Source organism: Xiphophorus couchianus, chromosome 16 (assembly GCF_001444195.1).
Source record: "Xiphophorus couchianus chromosome 16, X_couchianus-1.0, whole genome shotgun sequence".
Taxonomy (NCBI): domain Eukaryota; kingdom Metazoa; phylum Chordata; class Actinopteri; order Cyprinodontiformes; family Poeciliidae; genus Xiphophorus; species Xiphophorus couchianus.
This window is the reverse complement of record NC_040243.1, coordinates 7,221,356-7,242,410: the sequence shown is the minus strand read 5'-3', so window position 1 is coordinate 7,242,410 and position 21,055 is coordinate 7,221,356. Positions and strand designations below refer to the sequence as shown.

The 21,055-nt window shown below is 39.9% G+C and overlaps 1 protein-coding gene across 1 annotated transcript; it reads left to right on the top strand.

The window, feature by feature from the left end:
* The first annotated feature begins 1,730 nt into the window (after positions 1 to 1,730).
* On the top strand, positions 1,731 to 20,227 carry c1ql1l2 (complement component 1, q subcomponent-like 1-like 2). Its single transcript, XM_028042803.1, has 2 exons — positions 1,731 to 3,164; positions 18,423 to 20,227. The coding sequence occupies exons 1-2, from the start codon at positions 2,538 to 2,540 to the stop codon at positions 18,600 to 18,602; spliced, it is 807 nt and encodes a 268-aa protein (XP_027898604.1). The 5' UTR covers positions 1,731 to 2,537; the 3' UTR covers positions 18,603 to 20,227.
* The last annotated feature ends 828 nt before the right edge of the window (positions 20,228 to 21,055 follow it).

The window sequence follows — 21,055 nt, the reverse complement described above, 5'->3', positions numbered from 1 at the left end:
CATATCCATTCCTCATGTCAGTTTCATCACAATCTCTCGCTGTTTGTCCTCTCCAACGTGCTTTGATCTCTGTGGTTCATAGATATTTGGATCTCGGCGATATGACCAGCAGTTACTGCTGGCAGGTGTGAAGAACAAATAAAACCCCCCTTAAACAAACCCCCGAAACCAATTTAGGTCTGTGTGCTTCCTCATATAGACAAACTCGATGACTGTTATGAGGAGTAAAAACAAATCAGGAAAATATGCATCCCAGTCACACCTGTGTGCCAGTTATTTGAGAATCAAACTCTGCAAGATGATAAATTAGACAGCCACCCGATGATTCTTTGAATGTGCAGCTGAAGTTTAATGATGATGAAGATTCGCAAATGCTGCAAAATAACTGGCAATATGTCATGTGTAGTGGTGACAAAAATAATAATAATAAAAAAAAAAATCTGCCATCCTGCTCATTGATCCATCTCAATCCATCACAAGATCTCCGTCCAGCTCAGGGACAAACTGTCCCAAGCCAGAAATAGGCAACTATCTGAGAAAACCAAGAGCTGGCAGATTTTCACAGACCAATGACCGTGCAAGCTGACTTCACAAGTAAGGAAAGATTCTGTGAATTAGTGGAAATTTATATATATATATATATATATATATATATATATATATATAGAGAGAGAGAGAGAGACAGAGAGAGAGAGAGAGAGAGGTTGATTTTGGTTTCTTTTGTGACGTCATGGATAAGTCTCAAATAATGGCTCTCACTGTAGAATGTAGTTAATCTCAGCTAATTCATGCCTTAACATGCGCTGTGTTTACATTTTCCAACAGGGCCATGATTAGATTGCATATTATGAAAACTACATTTTCTACTTTATCTTTTCCTGATATGAAATTGTATTTGATAATCTGAATTATGTGAGTACAAATAAAGGAAACAAAGACAAACTCTGTTAGGGGGAATCAGGCTGCTGTTACATACTAGTGTGGCTGCACCTGAATAAAGACAAACATTTGAATGGATACTGTATGAAATTGCTTCACATTCCAATCGTGATCTTTTTTTTTTTCCCCCAACCATCAATACATATAACATATTACGTCCATCCATCTTATGTTCATCCATATTGCTTCTCCAAATGTATTAGACCACAACCACAGAACACCTAAGCCCTTGTAAACTTAACAAACCCTCCATAATGAATGTTTGCCATCTACACACTTTGTCATTTGCTTTCTTACTTTACCATTCATCGCACCAAAGGATGGAAATGTCAAACAAATTACATTATTGCTCTGTATCGATTTCACCCCCCTTCAAAACAGTGCCCCTGATTTGATAAAAAAACATGAAATCAATGCTCCAAAAAAGACACCAATAAGAAATCATTTTGGTAGATTCAGTTGGAGAAACATGCTTATCGACAGAGAGAAAAAAACAAAACAAAACAAAATCAGGAGCGGCACTTCTCATTGCAGTGCACAGGATTTTTTTAAAATGCTTTTTAATGTGATTCAAGATTTATCAGTCTAACCAAAGAGTTTGCTGGGTTATAAGTTTGTTCTTGGCATTTAGCTCTGCAATTAGCACTATTATTCCACTGAGAAGCTCCTAGCGTTTTCTGGCACAGTACATTTAAGTGTTGTGTCTCCGCACATATATGCATAAATCTTTAGAGCCCACCTCCAGTAAAAGAAAAAAAAGAGAGAAAGGATTGTCTTTCCACAGCTCCATCTTTATTTTTAGAGGCTGGATGTTGATGAGAGAGAAGACAACGCAAGAGGGTGAGAAATAACATCACAAGTGGAGGAAGGAGGGAGAAAGAAAAGTGAAGAGGGACAGCAAGGTGGCCGGGGCGTTGTGTTGGTTCCTCTGTGCTTCAGGAGGCTGCATGTTGGAGAGTCCTTCGTCCGAGAGAGCAGGAGAGAAAAAGGGGACGTAACCGCACCAACCTTTCACTCGATGGGGGAGCAAGAGGGTGGGTGTGGGGTCTCTGGAGCTGCTTCCTTATAAAAAGCCAAGCCTGAGAACACGGCACCACAAACTCACCACACACACATACACACACACACTCACAGTGGCTGCTCTGTATCTCTCATGCTCACCCACTCTCATTATTCTCTCCCTCTCCCTCCCTCTGTCTCGCTCCCTCTGTCTCTCACTCCATTCCTCTGGGCTCTGCATACTTCTTGCTTCTTCTCACAAGTCACATTGTGTTTGTAAGTACGCGCTGAATGTCTCCCTGTGTATGCTTGGGTTTCCTTAAGTCTTTTTCTATGTTTGAGTGACTGCTTGCCTACTTGAGTGTGACTGAGTGGAGCAGTGAGCTGTATTAAGTGTATGTGGGTCTCTGTCTCACCCTCACACACTCGCCGCTCCTCTTGCAACTCTTCTTGGGATCTCCGGATCCCTTTCCTCGGTGGCAGGCTCCCCACACTAAACAGTCACCATTTCCGCCCCCGGGAGACCCACGCTGGCTGCGCAGCCCCTTCCCCGACTCAGCATCGGGAGGAAGACCCTGGTGGCGGCTGCTGTGGGGGTTATGCTGGTCTTGGTGCTGGTGGTACTCATCCCTGTGCTTGTCAGCTCCGTGAGTACAGATGCCAGCCACTACGAGATGCTGGGCACCTGTCGTATGGTGTGCGACCCTTACTTAAACAAGGGCACTCCGGCCAGCAGCACCAGCTCCACTGGTCTGCAGGGTGAGGCAGAGGCACTGACTGACCACAGCAATGTTCTTCCACCGTCCACCCTGCAGCAGGGCCCACAGGGAAAGCCTGGCAGGCCAGGAAAGCCCGGACCGCCTGGACCACCTGGACCGCCCGGACCGCCTGGTGAACCTGGGCCACCAGGACCAGCTGGGCCCCCAGGTGACAGAGGGGATCATGGAAGGACTGGGATTTTGGGTCTGGGGGGTAATGGAGCTATCAGCACAGCCACCTACAGCACAGTGCCCCGGGTGGCCTTCTATGCCGGGCTTAAAAACCCCCATGAAGGTTATGAGATCCTAAAGTTTGACGACGTGGTCACCAACCTTGGCAACAACTACGATGGCATTTCGGGCAAGTTCATCTGCAGCATACCGGGTACATACTTCTTCATCTACCATGTGCTGATGAGAGGAGGGGATGGCACAAGCATGTGGGCAGACCTCTGCAAGAACGGTCAGGTGAGTACTTTAAAAAGACTTTTTGACTTTTCCTTTGGCGCTCCCTCTGCAGCGCGCCTGCTTAAAGATCCATGTTTTGCCATAAGATATCAGAAAGCCCCCAAATAAAAGGGAAGCGTTGTGAAAACAAACGGGGCATCGGTAGTCCGGTTAAAAGCGCACAGCCGTAGCGCACATCCACACCGGGAGATGAAAAAAAGTGACGGCTGGTTCCAAAGCGTCTTTTCCTGAAGTGATGCGTCCCGAGATGTACGCGCGTCCAGATCCAGAAGATGGTACCAGCTGAACGCGCAGAGCAAGTGAACCCTTGATGCTTTTACCTTTTGGACATCCGCGTTGTTCCTCTCTCTCTCTTTCACAGTCCGTTTTTCTAAAATTAGTGTAATTGAACGGGAATTGTGGCAAGTTGCCATTTGTATCGCTTCAGAGCGGGGATGGAAATGAAATGAATGGAGACACAATTTTTAAGCTTTCAAACGCAAAACATAATTTTCTCTCGTCTTGTATTTACTTTTATTTTAGTTGATACATTAATCAGCCATAATAATAATAATAAAAATTATTATTATTATTTTATTACCATTATTAGTTTGCGGAGTCACAGTTAATCCTATGACAAATGAACTTTTGTAAACGCTGCAGCAGAAAGGGGAGATAATGCGCCACATCCAGTGTGAAAGCTTAGCGGAATGCGCTGCGTTACGGCTCCTGCACGCATCCACTTCCAAAGTCGTGTTAAATGCGTTTATGTGATTTATTCTTGTCCTCTTTGATGCTTGGTTTTCTAATATTATTGTGCGCCCAGAAGGGTCCTCTCCAAACGCGCCTGTCAGTACACTTCACAACTTCCAGCTATCCGTCAGATCTTTTCTCTTCAAAGTGGCGCCAGCACGCGTTTTCGACAGTAGCATGCATGCTGTTTTAACTTTTCGATTGAGAAAGTATATTTAAAGCAGGCATAACGCATATCAGTCTATTTCTATATTAGTACTAGAAACCATAGAAGATCACGGACATAAAGACAACCAGTAATTTGCTGCAGCCATGTAATCATATGAACCTCATTAAAGACATATTAAAGGAGATAAGTACTTAGTTCTAACAGTTTTTGGCCAGCATGATATGAAGTTATTAGAAATGACAAATTAAGATGTCTTACTGTATTGCCCTTCCCAAAATGCATTTTTAATATACAAATTGATGCTTAACAAGCTCAGATGCACTTAGTTTCTTGTCACATAAAATCACAGTGAATTATGCACACGGAGATGCACTGATGTGATGAGACACACAGCATTCAATCTTTTGCGACACATGAATTATTTAATAAATTGATAAATAAAACAAATTACTTAATCATTTTAGATGTCTGTTATCTGTTGTCTGAGAAAAAAACAAAGTGTCAAAAAAAGATTTGAGATAAGTCGTGTTACAAACAAGACAGATCCAGACAGCAGGTTTTGAAACAAAACCTTTTAAGGGCTTATGCTTTTTGGAAGATGCTCCAAAGGATTACACACACAGATTTGACACATAAACCTACAGTGATTTTACTCTGCACAAGCCAAGACCATGACACGTGGAGCTAAAATCAGCGTGAACCTTCAGTTTCACCAAAGGAGCCAAAGGTTAATTCCTTTACCCTCAACTATATGCTCAGTTAGAAATAAAACTGGAGTTACAGCAATCACCTTCTATGTATAATGCCTTACTCAACAGTAATGTTTATGGGTGAGTGTAAAAGCATTGATATATAGAAGGGGGTAAAGAACATATGTGGCCATAAAAACACCTTCTGTTCCTGCCTCATTTTACTCTCAAGAGGAAGGTGTGGAGGTACTTAAGTTAGCAGCACAGTGTTCATCTCCTGAGACCCGGGTAACGTTTTCAAAGTGGCAACTGCTGCTCTGACTCTGTCCTCCTCTGTCCCATGCATGCACAGCTAATGCATTAGTGAGCAGTCCTCTCACTTTTTTCTTAAGTGGTGAGCCTGGTTTAATGGAAGAGCCTCCTGAGTATTACTCTGTGTAAATGACTGTGAATGGTTATAAATATTTGTCCAACTTATGCTTCATCACTGATGAAGTGCTGAAAGTCGAGCACAAGCTCTGTGCTTTACTCAGCTCATTAAAGCTGCAAAAAGCTGTTCTGTGAGTGGGGGGACGAAGGAGGCTGGGGAATTGCAAACAATACCAGTATTTTATCATCTTTTGGATTCAGCCAAGTGTTGGAAGTTTTAGGGCCTGTGCAGTGATGTTTTCACCTTAGCATGTACTTCTTCCACTTTTATAGGTCGCCTTCTTTCTTCACAGCTTCTACTTGTGCCTCTGTTCTCTTGGTACAGTGCAACAGAACAATTCAAGCAATTTCCCCAGAACCTTTGCAATTTGGGGGCCAAACTTGAATATGGCAGTTCACCCCACTTCATTCACTTTTTTTTAATTGTTGTTGTTGTCTTCAATGCATGTACTTCTGGACTAAGCCTAGAACTTAAAGCTCGCCTTAATGAATCAATGCATTGCTGTAACGCGTCTTGGCCACATTCTCTGGGATTTGGCAGTAACGATGAAGACAAATTTTAAGAGGAGTGGATAAGAAAAGAGGGCAGAAAAGACACGGTTATTGTGCTATTGTGTCATCGTGTCGATTTAATTGTAATTAAAAAGCTTGAACCAGATCCAGGATGTGTTTGCGCCTCTCCTCTCAGTTCCCTTCTTAATATTGTTATTAATCCGCAAAACCGTTTCAAAGTTAATTAAAAGCAATGACTTCAGCGTCAGTCTCTCAAGAGAACCATAGTGAATAATCACTCTGTCTCCTCCTTTAATAAGCTTCAACGTCCTTCGTGCGCATGCCTCTTCCCTTGCAATTACCACTGCAGTCTCCTCCTTATACCTACACACAAACTCCAACACACACCCTCATGCTTTGCCGCCCCCTTCTAGCCCATTGCCTTGACCCACCCCAGCAGTGTAGTGCCCTCCAACTCTCCTCTATGGTCCACAGATGCTCACTCCTCTTTAGAAGTTTTTATCTTAAAAAAAAAGGGAAAAAGAAAAAAGTTTTGCTCCAAAAATGGGAGCCAGGGAGAGTGGATTGTGACACCTCAAAATCGATTTACTAAAAACGCAGCGCCTTTTGTATTGTTCATTGTTCTCAAGTGATGCATTGCTGTGTAGCAGAATCAGTTAAAGTATGCTGTCTTCCCTCAAACTTTGCTTTTAAGAAGAACTTTCTTCTTCCCCTTTTAACCATTAAGCATTGCTTGGCTTTTAGTACAGTCACATGTCATTTCCTTGTCAAACCATTCGTCGCAGACCATCTCCACTCGTAAAGGCGCCTCCGAGAGGTCTTCAGCTCTGATACACATGAACACAGATTGTTTATCCTGTTGCTGCATATCCAGGTGAAACCCACGCACAGTGTTTAGCATCTGGTCACAATTCCAACATTAAACACGGGAGCTGAGCCATCTGGATTGGATCTGCTGTGTTGAGTGTCAGAAGGATGTTAATAATAAAAAGAGATGTCAGTAAACCTATTAACATGACAAAAGACAGTTTGTCTTTACTTTTCAAACTCAAAGTATCCACACTACAGCAACACTTGATTTGGCTTGATTGATTTTAGCATTCTGGTAATGTTTGGACCTGCGATTCTTCGTTGTGCACTGAGGAGCCTTTGTGTGTTTGCTTGGTGTAACAGAGGCACTCTGTCTGAAAGAGACAAGCGGGGTTTGAGAAAGCCGCCCTTAGTCCCTCAGCCTTTTTGCTTGTGGTATTGATCCCCTTATGTGCAAGTGTATGTGTGAGAGTACATACTTTTCTTTCCTTCCTCTGAGAGACCTGCTTCTTTCCACAATGTGTGTATATCATGGCACTTCTTCTATAATCAGCTTGAGACGTAGCGGAGGCGGACCTTTGGCCTTGATCTTCTGTGTAATTGGACATTGGATTTGACACTCTGCCGAGTGGAACATTAGAGCTGGCCTAATTAGGTGCGAGAGCTATTAAATGAAGATTGGCCAACGTTGTTAGAAAATACCACACAGATTGGAAATGTCAAGATGACATCGAGCTGTCATCTGGAAGCATGCTGAAGAAAAGCTATCATTCTTGGAGAAGATTTAATGTTTCAGAACTGCCCAAGATTTTTTCTGTTATATTTCAATTTCTTTTTAAAATGTTCACATACTGCAAAGTTGCGTCTCAATAAATTCACTAGGTTGGAGCTTATTTTGCACAAATTACACCATCAATACAGTGTGGCATATGAATAATTGATCTATGGCTCTGGTTGGTTCTTAACAAAATCCAGGTTGTTATAATAGTGGCCTTCAGCTCATCTGCATTGTTGGGTCTGGTGTGTCTCATCTTACCCAAGAAACTATTCCATATATTCTTTCTGGAGTTAATGTCAGGACAGGTTGAAGGCCAATCAAGCACCATAATATTATGGTCATTAATGATACCTTTGGCAGCATGTGCAGGGGCTCGAAAATGAAATCAGTATCTCCATAAAGCTCGGTAGCAGAAAGAAGTATGAAATATTCTGTAATTTCCTGGTAGAAAGCTGAACTGTCTGATAAAACCCACTGGACCAACACCAGCAGATGAAACGGATTCCCAAATCCCCACCACTTGTGGAAACTTCACTATGGTTCTCAAGCGGTTTGGATTCTGCGCTTATCCAGTCTCCCTCCAAAATCTGTGAGCTTGAATTTACTTTAAGTAGACTGTGTTCTTTTTCATTCATAAGATGACTTCATACACTGTCTGAAAGCCCCTGTCCTGGATACGTCTGTGTTGTGGCTCTTGAAAACCGTCTCCATCTGCCTCCTACAACTTGTGACTCTCTCCCAGACCTTAGACTGGTATTTGTTTCACAACAAAGCTATGGATTTCACTGTTGTTTCAGAACCATTTTTAGCACACTTTGTCCTTTCACTCAACTTTTGAGTAATACACCTCACTCTGTTGACAACCTGCTTGTTTATAGGCTGCACCATTGCAGTCTATAAAACATATTTTACATAACATATTTTTGTTCTGACAGTCTTTCTTTTTATTTCATCTTATACAATATAATTTATTTAGCTTTAAATAAGATCAGGAAAGAAAAAAATAGCAAAACTGCCTACAATCTGTAATATCTCAGGTTCACTTTATGAATTTGAATTTTTCAGAGGTGCTCTAATGTAAAAAGATGCACCTGTACATCTTTTAAATTAAGAGTCTTCACACCTTGACAGCACACAGACTCCCCATGCAATCGTTTATGTGAATAGGAAGCTCGTGATATAATGCTAATGTGTATTGTCTCGTGTACAGAGCGAGCCAAAACATACAAACCAAAATAGGCTCGTCTCCTGTGACTGGCTGACTCAAGGATGCAGTGATGTTGACTCACAAAGCTTCTTCATTATAATGAGGGCCATATGGGAGATCGACAAGTGCCCCTGAACCTCTTATGCAAACATATCGCTCTCTGTTTCTCCCCACGCCCCTGACATTTAGATGTCCCCTGAATTCAGGCTTCACTGATACCCGCAATTATCCTCTCCCTCTTAACGGGAAGGCTGCAAGTCAATGACCTAAAATGGCTTCGCTGTCTGCAGCATAACTCAAAGTGCTTAACACCTATTGCCCTCCTCAAATTTAAAACAGCTGAAACTGCCCAGAGAGTATTGGCCGCTATATGAAAAACATACATCATAAGCAACCTGGCAGGATCCCCCTTCAATCCAATACAGAAACCCTCATTCTCAAATAGTCCTATTTTTATGATCGGTGTGCCTTGAGGCTTTCAAGGAACTAAACTAAACTAAAAATGGGCCTTGGGTCGAGGAGTCAGCTCAGACAGTTCAGTGAGGAGTGATCAAGGTTTTGGTGTTGGTGGCAGAAAGCCTTAGTAATTAACTGAGTGGGATGAGTCAGGCACGGGAAAGAAAAGAGGGGCTGGATTGTAGGTCAGAGTTGATGCCCTTTTATCCAGCCCTGTTTTCTCTCAGCAGAGCTGTCCGTTCCCATTACTGCCTAGTGATGCTCATATTCTGTCTGTTTGTTGGAACCTAGGTGCAAGCGTTCACGATGTATGCAATAAACTGATGAAATATTGCACCAGGCGTACTATTAGAATCACTTTAAGCAAGTTTATCAGGAGGGAGAGAGAGATTTGCGCAGCAATGCTGATTTGTTTTAAAGTAGGCTGCATATGTAGGTACGAGGCGAACAGCTGGTGGAATTAATTCAAGAGATTTTTTTTTTTTTACTCCCGTCTGACAGATGGCAAATCTCCTGTTACCATTTCATTTTTCTTATCATGTTTTCACTTAGGTATCCTCCAGCAAATGAACCTGTAACACATGGTGCTTTGTGAAACGACCATTCTCTTGCACATCATCATAGCTACCCGGTCTCATTATTTTAGTGAAATTGCACCCCCGGTGTATTTGTGTAAAACAAGAAAAGGAAGAGGGAAAAATGCTGATGAATGTGTAGCCTGTCTCCGGGTTTTATCCTTGTTACTATGCACGTTTTTTACGTCTGAGGCTGGGAAATGTTGGATCGGGGCTCAGAAGCAAAGGCAAAGCCATCTAAGCTGCTATTAGGCATGCGGTTCACGGCTGGAATGTTCAAACACAATTAGACGGCAGCACACTTTGATTTAAGAAGGACCAATAGACTCGTTGATCCAAAATGGAGGCTCAACACCAAGTCAACAAATCCCCCATCAGGAAAGCCACAAGACATGTCCTTGTCACTGAGACAAAGCCTTTTTGTAAGATAACTGCCCCGTTGAGACGTTTTAGACTTCTCAAACAACAAATCAAACATTAAATTATGATGATTTTCATGAGATATAGAATTAATGCTTTGTGAAATGCTACACTTACTGAGCGCAGAGTCTTTTAAGACTGAGCCTGAGTGACATGAATTCTTGTGTGGCACATATTGCTCGCATGAGTGCCTTAATTTCCGCAACTGCCACGTTCACATTTAGATTGCACAAGTTAGAGGAAGTTTAGCGAATCCGCAGTTTCCCGCTACAGGCGTGCATTAACTAATAATCCAAAGCACAGCCTTGAATTTGCGGTCCGTAGACGGAATATTATTCAATCAAAGCCATCAGGCTGACGATGTGACGGATGCAAACACGCACGAGCAGCCACAAGGAAGACAACATCGCTGACACCTCATTTGCCATCGCTGAGGCAGGCGCTTGCGGCCTCACGCTTTGTTTGTCCTGTCAAAGTTCCTCTACATATTCTGTGTCAAGGTCATGCAGTGCCAGTCGGCTGTTTGTCCTGCTCATCACAGGCTACATATCGGCCACGCTGCCTGCATATGAACCCAGGGCTCGTATCCCTAACAAGTTCTCCGCACGGCGTGGAGAAAAACAAAAACACACAAAGAAAATAAAAGCTCTGAGAAGAGGCTCTCTTCATCATTATTTCAAAAATAGAGTCTTTATTCATGCATGTGTGTCACTAAAAGCAAAAGGAGGGAGGGGGCTGCAGCAGTTAGCCTCAGATAGGCGTGAAAACCATTAGAGCAAAACAACAAAATAAAACAGAAATACTGTCGTGGAAGAGCTTGGATTTTATTTGATTTCACGTTTACTGAGGTTTTAGTTTTTTTTGCTTGTTCTGAATTATTCTTTTCCACACACAACAAAAATAAATAATCCCTAAAAAAACAAACAACCCCCCCCCCCCCCAAATGTATCTCTTTAAAACCCGAATGAAGAGAATTTCTCAGATATGTGACACAGGTGTGACATTGCCAGAGGTAGCCGGCTCCTGTGCGCCTACCTGCAAAGCAAATATTTTGAAAAAATTTCATTAAAAATCCCAGCTGACAAATCCTCCAGAGCCATCATCAGCTGCCTCTCCCACAGCACTAACCTTCTAATAAGATGGTGTTGACTTTGCACGCTTGTGGCATGCCGTATCATATTAATATGCACCGGACGCCTGCGTCTGAGAGTCACAGTGCGAGGCGTTGTTTGCACATCGATATGAACTGTGCTAGATTTAATCATGTGGATAAACAATAAAATAAAATGACTATTTTCTATATATGACTCCGGCATCTCACAACCTTTTCCAAGACTCGCACAGTTCGGGTTTTTAAAGTGACGCCTCCGCTTGCTGTCCAGAACCTGATCTGGAGGAGTCTGAGAACCCTGCAGTGTCTCCAACACAGTTTTGTCGCGACTGTTAAGGTTCAATATACAACTAAGCCTGAAGGCTTTCTTGTAAATGTGAACTTTGCAGAGTTTATTAAGAGGAAGGTCAGGAAAAAAAATGTCCCTGCAATTTCCATAACTTGCTCAACAAAGACCCAAAATGAGCAGATGTCAAACATTCCTTTAAATGTCATTAAATATTTGATTTTAAAAAAGGGCAAATGTCGTTTCTCCTTTCAAAGAGTAACAAAAGATCCTTTTTTTATTTAATTTCTTTTTATAAAGAGGGTCTAAAATGGCTTATATTCAAAAAGCTTATAAAATCCATCCCTTATCCTAACATTTAGAAAATTTGGCTGGCTCTTATCAAGGTGATACTACTTGAAGTCCTTCTGGATCTTTTTACACAGTTAGGAACCTTTCTGAGCAAGAAAAAGAAAAAAAGCTATTCAAGCTTGAAAGTGTGTGGGAGGGCACTCTGGATGAGGCCAAGGCTTACCAACTCTAAAGTGATCTCATGGCTTTATGTGGATGCTGTTCTGTTCAAGTGCGTTTGTCTTCGTTGAGAAACTGTTTAAAATGCAGAAAAGGTGTCAGCCGCGCTCCGCGATGACGCATCTTCAACTCAGTGAGCAGAAAGTAAAGCAAAGACCAGCGGAGACTTTCTGAATCTCACAGAGAAATAAGAGTCAGATAACTTGTCAGAAGGCTTTTGTCGGAAACTCAGGAGAAGGAATATTATCAAGAGCAACTAAGATGATAACACAAGACGCAGAGAGGTGTAAAAGCACAGCTGCAAGTGGTACATTTGAAACTACTGTGTTTTGTTTGAAAATCCTACCTGTAACACCTTGTCTCATGATGGAAGTAGCTCTTAGGCTGCGATCGCAGTGTATTCAATTTAAGTGTTTCATATGATGATGAAGATAAAGTGTTATCAAAACACTTTTGGTTGTGACCTAATTTGTCCAGGATAAAAATTCAGAGCTAGATACACATGGTATCACTCCTTGAAACTTTTTTCTTTTAAGTAATGGTTCAAGTACAGTTTGAATTTGTGACCTGCGGCAGCCGCCTCTGTGAGTTTCGCATTGTGTTCCTTAGGAAAAAGAGCGTTAACAGACTCCCTCATGGTTTTTCCACTTTAAAGGCAACTGTTTTAACGCTGGTGCCAATTTAAAAGGCTGCAGTAACTGTGTGTTCTTATTTGACAACTAAACAAACCAGTGGCTGTTGAGTTCATGCAAGCAAATCTTTGTGTTTGCTATTTTAATAAGTATTTTGACGCCTCTGCACATCCTCTGCACATATTAATGTTCTAGCTGCAGTTAAAAAAAACTGGAGAAGATTAGCTTAAAGCTCTTTGCATCGACAAAGAAAGGTCAAAAGTGAAATATGTTAGTATCCTAGATAAACCTTTCTGAAGGGATATGTAGAAAAGAAACAGATTTGAGCAAAAATACAATTAAAAAGGAAACTAGATGGGATTGATTTCAGGTTGATTTTCTGACTTTAAGATGAACCTACTGTGGATTTATTCATTTAACACAAATCACTTTTAGTTGTCAATTCAATTGCTATTTTAACTTCTTAAGCAGGCCAACTCATTATTAGGAATCCTCCATGACCTCAGCTGGTCCAGTTGCTTTTGACCAAACCCATTTGAGGAACTTTGCAATCCCACCCCAGAAAAGCCAAAGTGGACACCAGAATTCCCAATAATGAGCTTCAAAAAACCCAAACTTTCAGATGCATGGAAACTATTGATCTCAACTTTGCCTTACTGGACAACATGACTAATAGGCTTGTTTACCCACTGACTACATCGAATGATACACAATGCTTTACTGTTTTTCCCTCTCTGGAGAAAATAATGATCTTTCTATTCAATTCTACTCCATTTAGTAGCAAATGTTGCAGCTCTCTTAGTTAGTAGCTGTATAACAACCCTGAGATGTAACGCAGGCAGCAAGTGGAGATTGTGAAAATCAGTGTTGTGCATGAACGGGTTCATGAGCAGAGCTAAGGCCTTTGGAGAACATTGATGCAAATTTCTATATGATAAGCTTAGACTGACAACTCTAAACAGAGCTCTATTTGGGATTGAGCTAAGCTTGAAATATTTTTGACAAACATTAACTTTTTTTTTTTTTTTTTACAGAAAATATCTAAAGTTGAGAGCTTTGGGTGAACACATTTGTTGGTTTAATGTATGCTTCTCCTCAACTTTTAATTTGACTATCGAGTTATTAGATGTAGGCATTCAACATTAGCTTTTAAAAGAAATAATTTGAAGGAAAAAGTAAAGACACAATGGACATGGTGCCCGGTATTTTGCACACATAGTGAGGGGGCTGGCTTTTAATCTTACAGTGTCTTAGCTTACCAGTCATGTGGTTATTAGAAAGTTTTTTCTAAGTTACAGAAGTGCAGCAGGGACTTCTGAAATAAAAGAAGTTCCCTCCTGCTCTGGTGTAACAGTGGAGCTAAGCCGTTTCCTCCATTGAGGCTTTTCTCTTTCATCCTCAACAAAAGGATCTGAAACATTTTTGTGTTTTTATGGAAACAGGAACAATGTCTCCTGTTAGAGTGTCCGTCCATCTTCTATACCAGCTTATCCTTACACGGCATATCACCACTGGTCATTGGGAGAGAGAGGAGGTAGAGAGGAGATCACTGGACAAGTTGCCAGTTCATCTCAGGGGAACACAGAATCACACAAGGCAAACAGGCATGCAAACACACACACACACCCACGCCCCACATACTGTATATACCTAAGGGAAACTTAGAGTAACCTAACAGATTTAACCAAATAGTTAATTTTGTTTTTCCTTTTTTTTTGTGACTGTGGGAGGAGAGAACCCACACATGCCTGGGAGAATGTTATTAAACTTATTGTGAAAAGACCATTGGCTAAGAATTGAACCTAAGACCTTTTTGATGCAAGGTACATTTGTCCAAATGCGTGACCATGCAGCCCTCTCGTTAACTTTAAAACTTTTAATAATAAAATAAAGAGCAAATAGACTACAAGATAAATTAGCTAAAAAAATCTATCTATCTATCTATCTATCTATCTATCTATCTATCAGGGTCCAGACTTTCATACAGTTTTTTAAAGTGTAGTTCTTTTCAGTGGACTTTAATTCTTTTTTTTCATCTTTTTAATGTTCATTGCTCATCCTGTACAGAATTATTTTTATAGTTGTATTACTGAATATGAATTGAGTCTGGCTTTCTTGAAAAGTCCTCAGAGATGGCATTTGTTGTGTTTTGTAATAAACTGACTTGAATTAAACTGAATCAAATGGTGCTTGATCACGAGAGGGAAGAACATAAAAACAGTAGCTAAACTGGAACAAGAAAAAATATATATTGCAGCAACCTGACAGATCCATGATCAGCATCACATATTATTTAATCTTCTACTTTATGTAACTAAAACACAAAAATATATCAGGGAGACCAGCATCTACATGAGTTTGGCCTCATTGTAATATCATTTATGCAAAGAAAACCGCAGAAAATTGAAAGGATGCAAATTTTCTGACAAGAGCAGCTTGTGAATAGGCAATGATGTAATCAAAATACTAAGGTCATAATTTGAAAATTATTACAGACTTTGCTTTAGAAAATTTATGAATGAACAATAGTTACTTAACACATAAAAGTTTTAAAGGTGTAGGTGATAATGTATGAACATAAATTAATTTTGCTTTAATTTTAAAGTGAACTCAATTAGTTAAATTATTTGAACTGAATTGAACTGAACTCTTGCTAAATGTGAGCTGTCATTACCTGAAATCTTGCAAATAAGATAAGATATACTTTATAGTCCTCTGAGGAAAGTTCTTTTGGAGCAGAAGTGTAATGACCACAGACACAATAAGATAAAGACATAAACAAAGGTAGCATACAGAATCTCTAGTTCATGTCAGAACTCTGGTTTAAGGGTGGACTCTGTTGTACTGCACAATTAGTTATAGGTAAATTAATATAGAGTAACACAGAAACAAGCAGATGTATCTCTCTCTTCTACCGTCATCACTTTCAGTGTGAAATGAAGTTTAATAAAGCTCTAAATGTCTTTATTTTGATAGTTCGTGAAGCACAGGCATTAACTCTGCCAGGTCTGCACTGTAAGCACATCCACATCTTACTTGTTCCGGAAGTTTATTGCCTTCAGTCTGGTTTTCATTATATATTGATATTAAGCTGGACTGAGATCAAGTGGCACTGTTGCACTGCAGAATGTAATTGATTATCTATATCTGTCCTTTAGCAAACATCTCCATTGTCCAAGAGGAATAAAGTAAGGCACAGAATGTGTTTTCCTCTAATGGGCACAAACAACTACAGAAAATTTGAATTCTGTGACGATCTTTTTGGTTTAAGTTCAACTCAATTTAAAGTTTATTTGCAAGATTACAAACGCTTTGTTCAAAAGCACTTGTATATGAGCTACATCAGATTTTAAGTTCTATAATTTTAAAAAGAAGGCGGTAACAGAACTGCATTCTAACCTGTGTTTTCTGTCCTATAGCAGTTCTAAGATAGAGAATAATGCTGTATGCTACCTCTGACACTCCAGCCTAATATAAAATCCTCATGCAGCAGCTGTCATTTCTAAAATCTACCAGTAGTTTTCATTTGTATCACTTATACACACGAACAACATGTGTGAAAAATAAGCTGATGTTTTCGAACTTGCGTGGCACTGAAACTTCCTCTCAAGAGAGACACTGAGTGTTTGTAGTTGAGCTCTTAATTACCCAGGACAGGATACTGGGAAGCTGCAGCGAATGCCCTGAAGTCAGACTCACATATTCATTGTCACAGAAATACACTCTGTGAGCAAACACAGATGGAAAAATACTTCTCTTTTACTTATTTATTAGGCAGATCAGTCCCATGGGTCTTGTCAGTTGTTACCAAACACTCCTACTCATCTTAAAAGAAATCTCCTGTTGTTGATAGTTTGCCTTTTTTTTGTACTTTTGAGTGATTTCTATCGTAAAACCTTGTGAGTGTGCTGTGCTGTGGAGCTTCTGAGACTTTTTGTTCTATGGACCTTTTGTTCCAAGGTGAAACCTTAGTATTTTTTCTCTCCTCGTTTTTTTCTTTTCTTTATGAAAGACCACTGGCTCAATTGAAACCATAAATCTGCTTGACAGAAAGGCCTGAGGTTTGACTGTCCCTCTTGTAGGTCCTGTGGGTCAAATGTCAGCTCTGTCCAGTAATTCTTTTAACTTCACACTTTAAAACTATTCAAGAGGCACCAAATATAGAGCTTTGCTTATTTTTGTCACACTTTTAGGCCCAGTTATTTGATTACTTTTGTAATTAGCTGAAAGAATAATACATTTATTTTGTACCATAAGAAACTGAATATTTACTGTCTTCTAGGTTTATTTTAACAGTCACTAAAATATTGTTGTATGTGGTCTCTGCCTGATATAAACTGGGTTCCTTTAATTTGTAAATGATCATGCATAAAACTTGTTTAAACATGGTTTCTGAAATTACATTCATGTACAGCAAATGAGAAAACTTTAAAGCTATTATTAATGTATTTATTTTTCTAAGTTTCTAATTCAATTTACACTTTATTTTATTGAAAAACAAATGTCCAAATAAAGCACCAACAGGAAAACAAGTCTAATACCTAAATTTTAAATTTTCCCAACTTTGTTTTCTTGTAAAATATTAATTTGAATGTTCAAAATTTTATTTATGTTTACCACATGGTGCAAGTTCAAATTTGTGGCTAATATACGGAATGTTTTTAAAGGTACAACATGTTTCTAAGCATATCAGTAAAACTTGTGATTTAAATTTTAGAATGTAAGGACAAAATAAAACAAAGTATTAATTATTCAAGACATTATTTATCCCATTTAAAGAGTTCCTGCTTTTACGTGGTTATGCCTTGCAAAATTATTCACACCAAAGGAACTATTTTACATTTAATCAATGAGAATAAAATGCAGGTGTTTTATCGATGCTTCATGTCGTGGAACAAAACAAAGTCATGCATAATTGTTAAATGGCAGAAAAATCAGCACTTATTTTCAAATTTAACAATATCTGAAAAGTGTGGTGTGCATTTTCATTTACACACACCCCATCCTAAATAAAATCAGTCAATACAACAAAAGATTTGGAGCTGCAATTACAAAAAGAAGATTGTTTTAAAACATGTTTTTTATATTTTCATTTGTGAAAATATTTTTAAAAATATGCATCCTTCTTAAATTTCACAGTCTTCTTTGCCTTAGCTTATAACAACAAATCCTGATACAATACATTAAAGGTTATGGTGTAATGTGATAAAATGTGTAAGAATAGGGGGTGAATTTTTATGCAAAGTATTTTGCAAGTTAATTTAGCTACAATATATAAATTCTAAATAAGATATGACATTGTTTGTATTAACCCAATGCTCATTTTCTTGAGCGTAGAACTTTGAATTTATTTTAGGGAAGCATGTTAACTTTGATATTTCCCTAAAGCCTCTTCTGTTTTTAGTATATCAAACTCAGGATAATTAAACTGCAGAAAACAACAGGCTTTTGTTGTAAAATATTATTTGGTCATCTTTTTTCATTCAAACTGCAGAATGTTGTTACACGTTTATATCATTCTGGCACCCTCAACGTAACAATTATACATGATCCTCCAATCCTCCATGTCCACTTAATTTAACTGTGTGTGTATTTGCACTAGCCTCTAATTTGGATGTATCACCGTGGCTCTACTCTAATTACATATTTTCGTATTTTTCAATAAACAAGAGGGCAAAAATTATATGGATATAAAAGTTTAAATCTTTCCATCCATCTATATATCCCTCAATCTTTCACAAGAATGTCCTGTCTAAGCCAGGTGTTGCGGTTCAGTTTTAAACTTGAGATTAACTCCAAATTTAGTATCTAGCTGTCTGAAAAGGAAGATAGACTGACAACTGATTCCGAACATATGCTGTGTGAAATGAACTATATATGTACATATGGTGTAACTAACAAGACTATCCATTTCTCTTCATATTCCCCCCCATTCCTGCAGGTTCGTGCCAGTGCCATTGCCCAAGACGCTGACCAGAACTATGACTACGCCTCAAACAGTGTCATCCTCCATCTGGACGCTGGCGATGAGGTGTACATCAAACTAGACGGAGGCAAAGCCCACGGCGGCAACAACAATAAGTACAGCACCTTCTCTGGCTTCATCCTCTATGCAGACTGAGAACAAACAGACACAGAGACTGTCAAAACGGAAGATACTCAGAGAGTTTCATGACAAAACGGGGGTAAAAGGGGGGAGGCTTTGTGTGTGTTAAAAAAAGCCAGAATGCTTTCTAGTTTTCCTAATTCTCTCCATCATCACAGTCACCTCTGCTTCATATCCATCAGCCAAGACATCCAGGCTCCCGCGGCCAAATCGGGATGGAAAGCTCCCCGAGGACACACTGAGACCAGCTAGCAGGTGGCGTGGGAGGAGTGGGATGTTAGATGGGCTGGTTTTCCGCACCCCTTGCCACATTACCGATGTGTCAGAAGCTCCTCACTTACAGTGTCTCTCCTCTTTAGCCCTGCTCCATTGCACAGAGATATCAACAGAAACGACAACCCTGCAAAAGTGGATGATTTCACCTCTTTATTCCACAGCGGCAGCAGTCAGCTGTCCCTTCAGAGGACTGGACTGACTGGAACTTGTAGTGTTGTTCCGTGCAAATTAACCTAGATTGTGTTTTTATTTTGTTGATATGCATACTATTCTGCACAAAAGAGATTTAGAAAAAAAAAAAAAGGAATATATTTGTCCCTTGTGAAGATATCATGTTTGAATGAGAGATGTTATTTGTGATGCATATAAGAGATCTAACAGCTGGAAAAAGAAATATTTAAATGAAGACTTTAAGTATTTTATTGCAGTGGGTGTTTTTCCTTCATCATTGGGTATTACAAGGTATCTACTGTATATTTTATTCATGTGGAGAATAATTATACATTCTGCACTTCCAATATATATGGAAAAGGTAACATCTCGTATAGATAATGCCCCCTCACACTGTTTCTTGCACTGTCACACAATGTCCTGCTTCTCTTTGGATTAAAGCAGACTTTAAATAATCCTTTCATTGTTCTGGCTTCGTGTTGATGCTCCAATTGGCACAACAAGCCAGGTGAAGAAGTTAAATCTTAAGATTCAGGGGTCGCATAGCACTGATCCCTTCCTCTTCTGTGCCATGCTGATCTCTAAGCTTTCTTAGGCAGCAAAAAAAAAAAAAGAAAGAAAGAAAGAAGAAAAAATAAATGGCTTTTGATGCAGAGGGCATAAGGAAGAGTCCACCAGATGGGGTGGTAAAGAAGGCGCTGGAGCAGTGTAACAGTGAGTGCGTAATTTTTCGGTTTCAGTGTTTTTCGCTGGATGTCATCCATTCATTTGCAGCATATACACTGACATAAAAGCATTATGGTAAGATCTGTTCAACATAGTGGCCTGACAGCTTGCGTGAGGATGAAACTGATAGGATGGGTGAATTTGCCTCTCATGACTGCACGCCTGAGAGGGTGTTCATGTGTGTGTATGAAGGGAGTACATGTGCATATCAGTGCGTGTTCGCCTTTTAGCATGTGCTGCGCCACAACTACTTCATTTTTCTTTTCTCCAGAGTTGCAGTATTCTGTGCAACAACCAATGGCAGATATTTAACTCGGCAGCCAATGAGATTGTGCTCTGTAGGGTGGAGCCTCTATAGATGCGGAGACAAGAACAAACAGCTTGTAATTGAAATCTATGACTTGTTTATCTTATCTTTTGGAACTGTTGAATACATTTAAATAATAAATGGGATTTTTTTTGAGTGACTCGTCTCAAGAGAGTTCTTGAATCCCAAATACACTAATTAGGGAAAATGATTTTCAAAGGATCTCATTCACTGTGCGAGACTAACTAGCTAAATCAAATATTATGACTGGAAAATTGTGTTTTCTTGTTCTGTGAAAGCACAGCATCTTAATAATGGACTCACAGAGCAAACAATAATAATAAAAAAAGATCCTATCTCCAGATCCCTCGTCTATCTCTTGCCTCAAAGGAGGGAAGTATATTTAGGGTGAGGGGCATCAGGGGAGAGATGTTTCTGTTTATCCAACCCAAAATTATTCCTGGAGCTTTCCTGCTTGTGGAAATAAAGGTGCACTTGGAGATAATGACCTTCCAACTATAGCAACAGCAAGTGGTGGAGTTAAAAACAAAACAACAACAACAAAAAATCCTCCGTTTTTGAATGGAAATGAGTCCCTAAGTGAAAAAAGGCTATTCCTCAGTTGGCAATCACAGTGTCTTTTAACAGATTCCCACCGACAGAGGCAAGATATACCCAGTGAGAAAGTGAGGATGGAGGAGAATATACAGAGGGAGGAAAGATTGGCGAGGAGCAGAATATAGTTTGACAAAGACAGATGGAAATGTGAGAGAAAGAGTGGGCTATAGAGGGAGGTAATGGGGATGGTGGAGGAGGAGGGCAAAGTGAAATCTAAGGAAGACAGACAGACAGCGAGGCATGCTGGTGCCGATTTGGGGTGACGAGGGAGGAGTGCCGGATTGTTTTCAGGGTAGACTGATTCCCTATCGGGACTTTGTAAGGTGTCAGGAGAGATTAGTGAGCGTGAAGCTGGAGGGGAGAGGTTGCA

Excerpts from the sequence above, each read along its gene's own strand:
- c1ql1l2 (XM_028042803.1), top strand. The coding sequence starts at position 2,538 with ATGCTGGTCTTGGTGCTGGTGGTACTCATCCCTGTGCTTGTCAGCTCC. Across the intron at positions 3,165-18,422 it reads ACCTCTGCAAGAACGGTCAG|GTTCGTGCCAGTGCCATTGC; the intron begins GTGAGTACTTTA and ends CCATTCCTGCAG.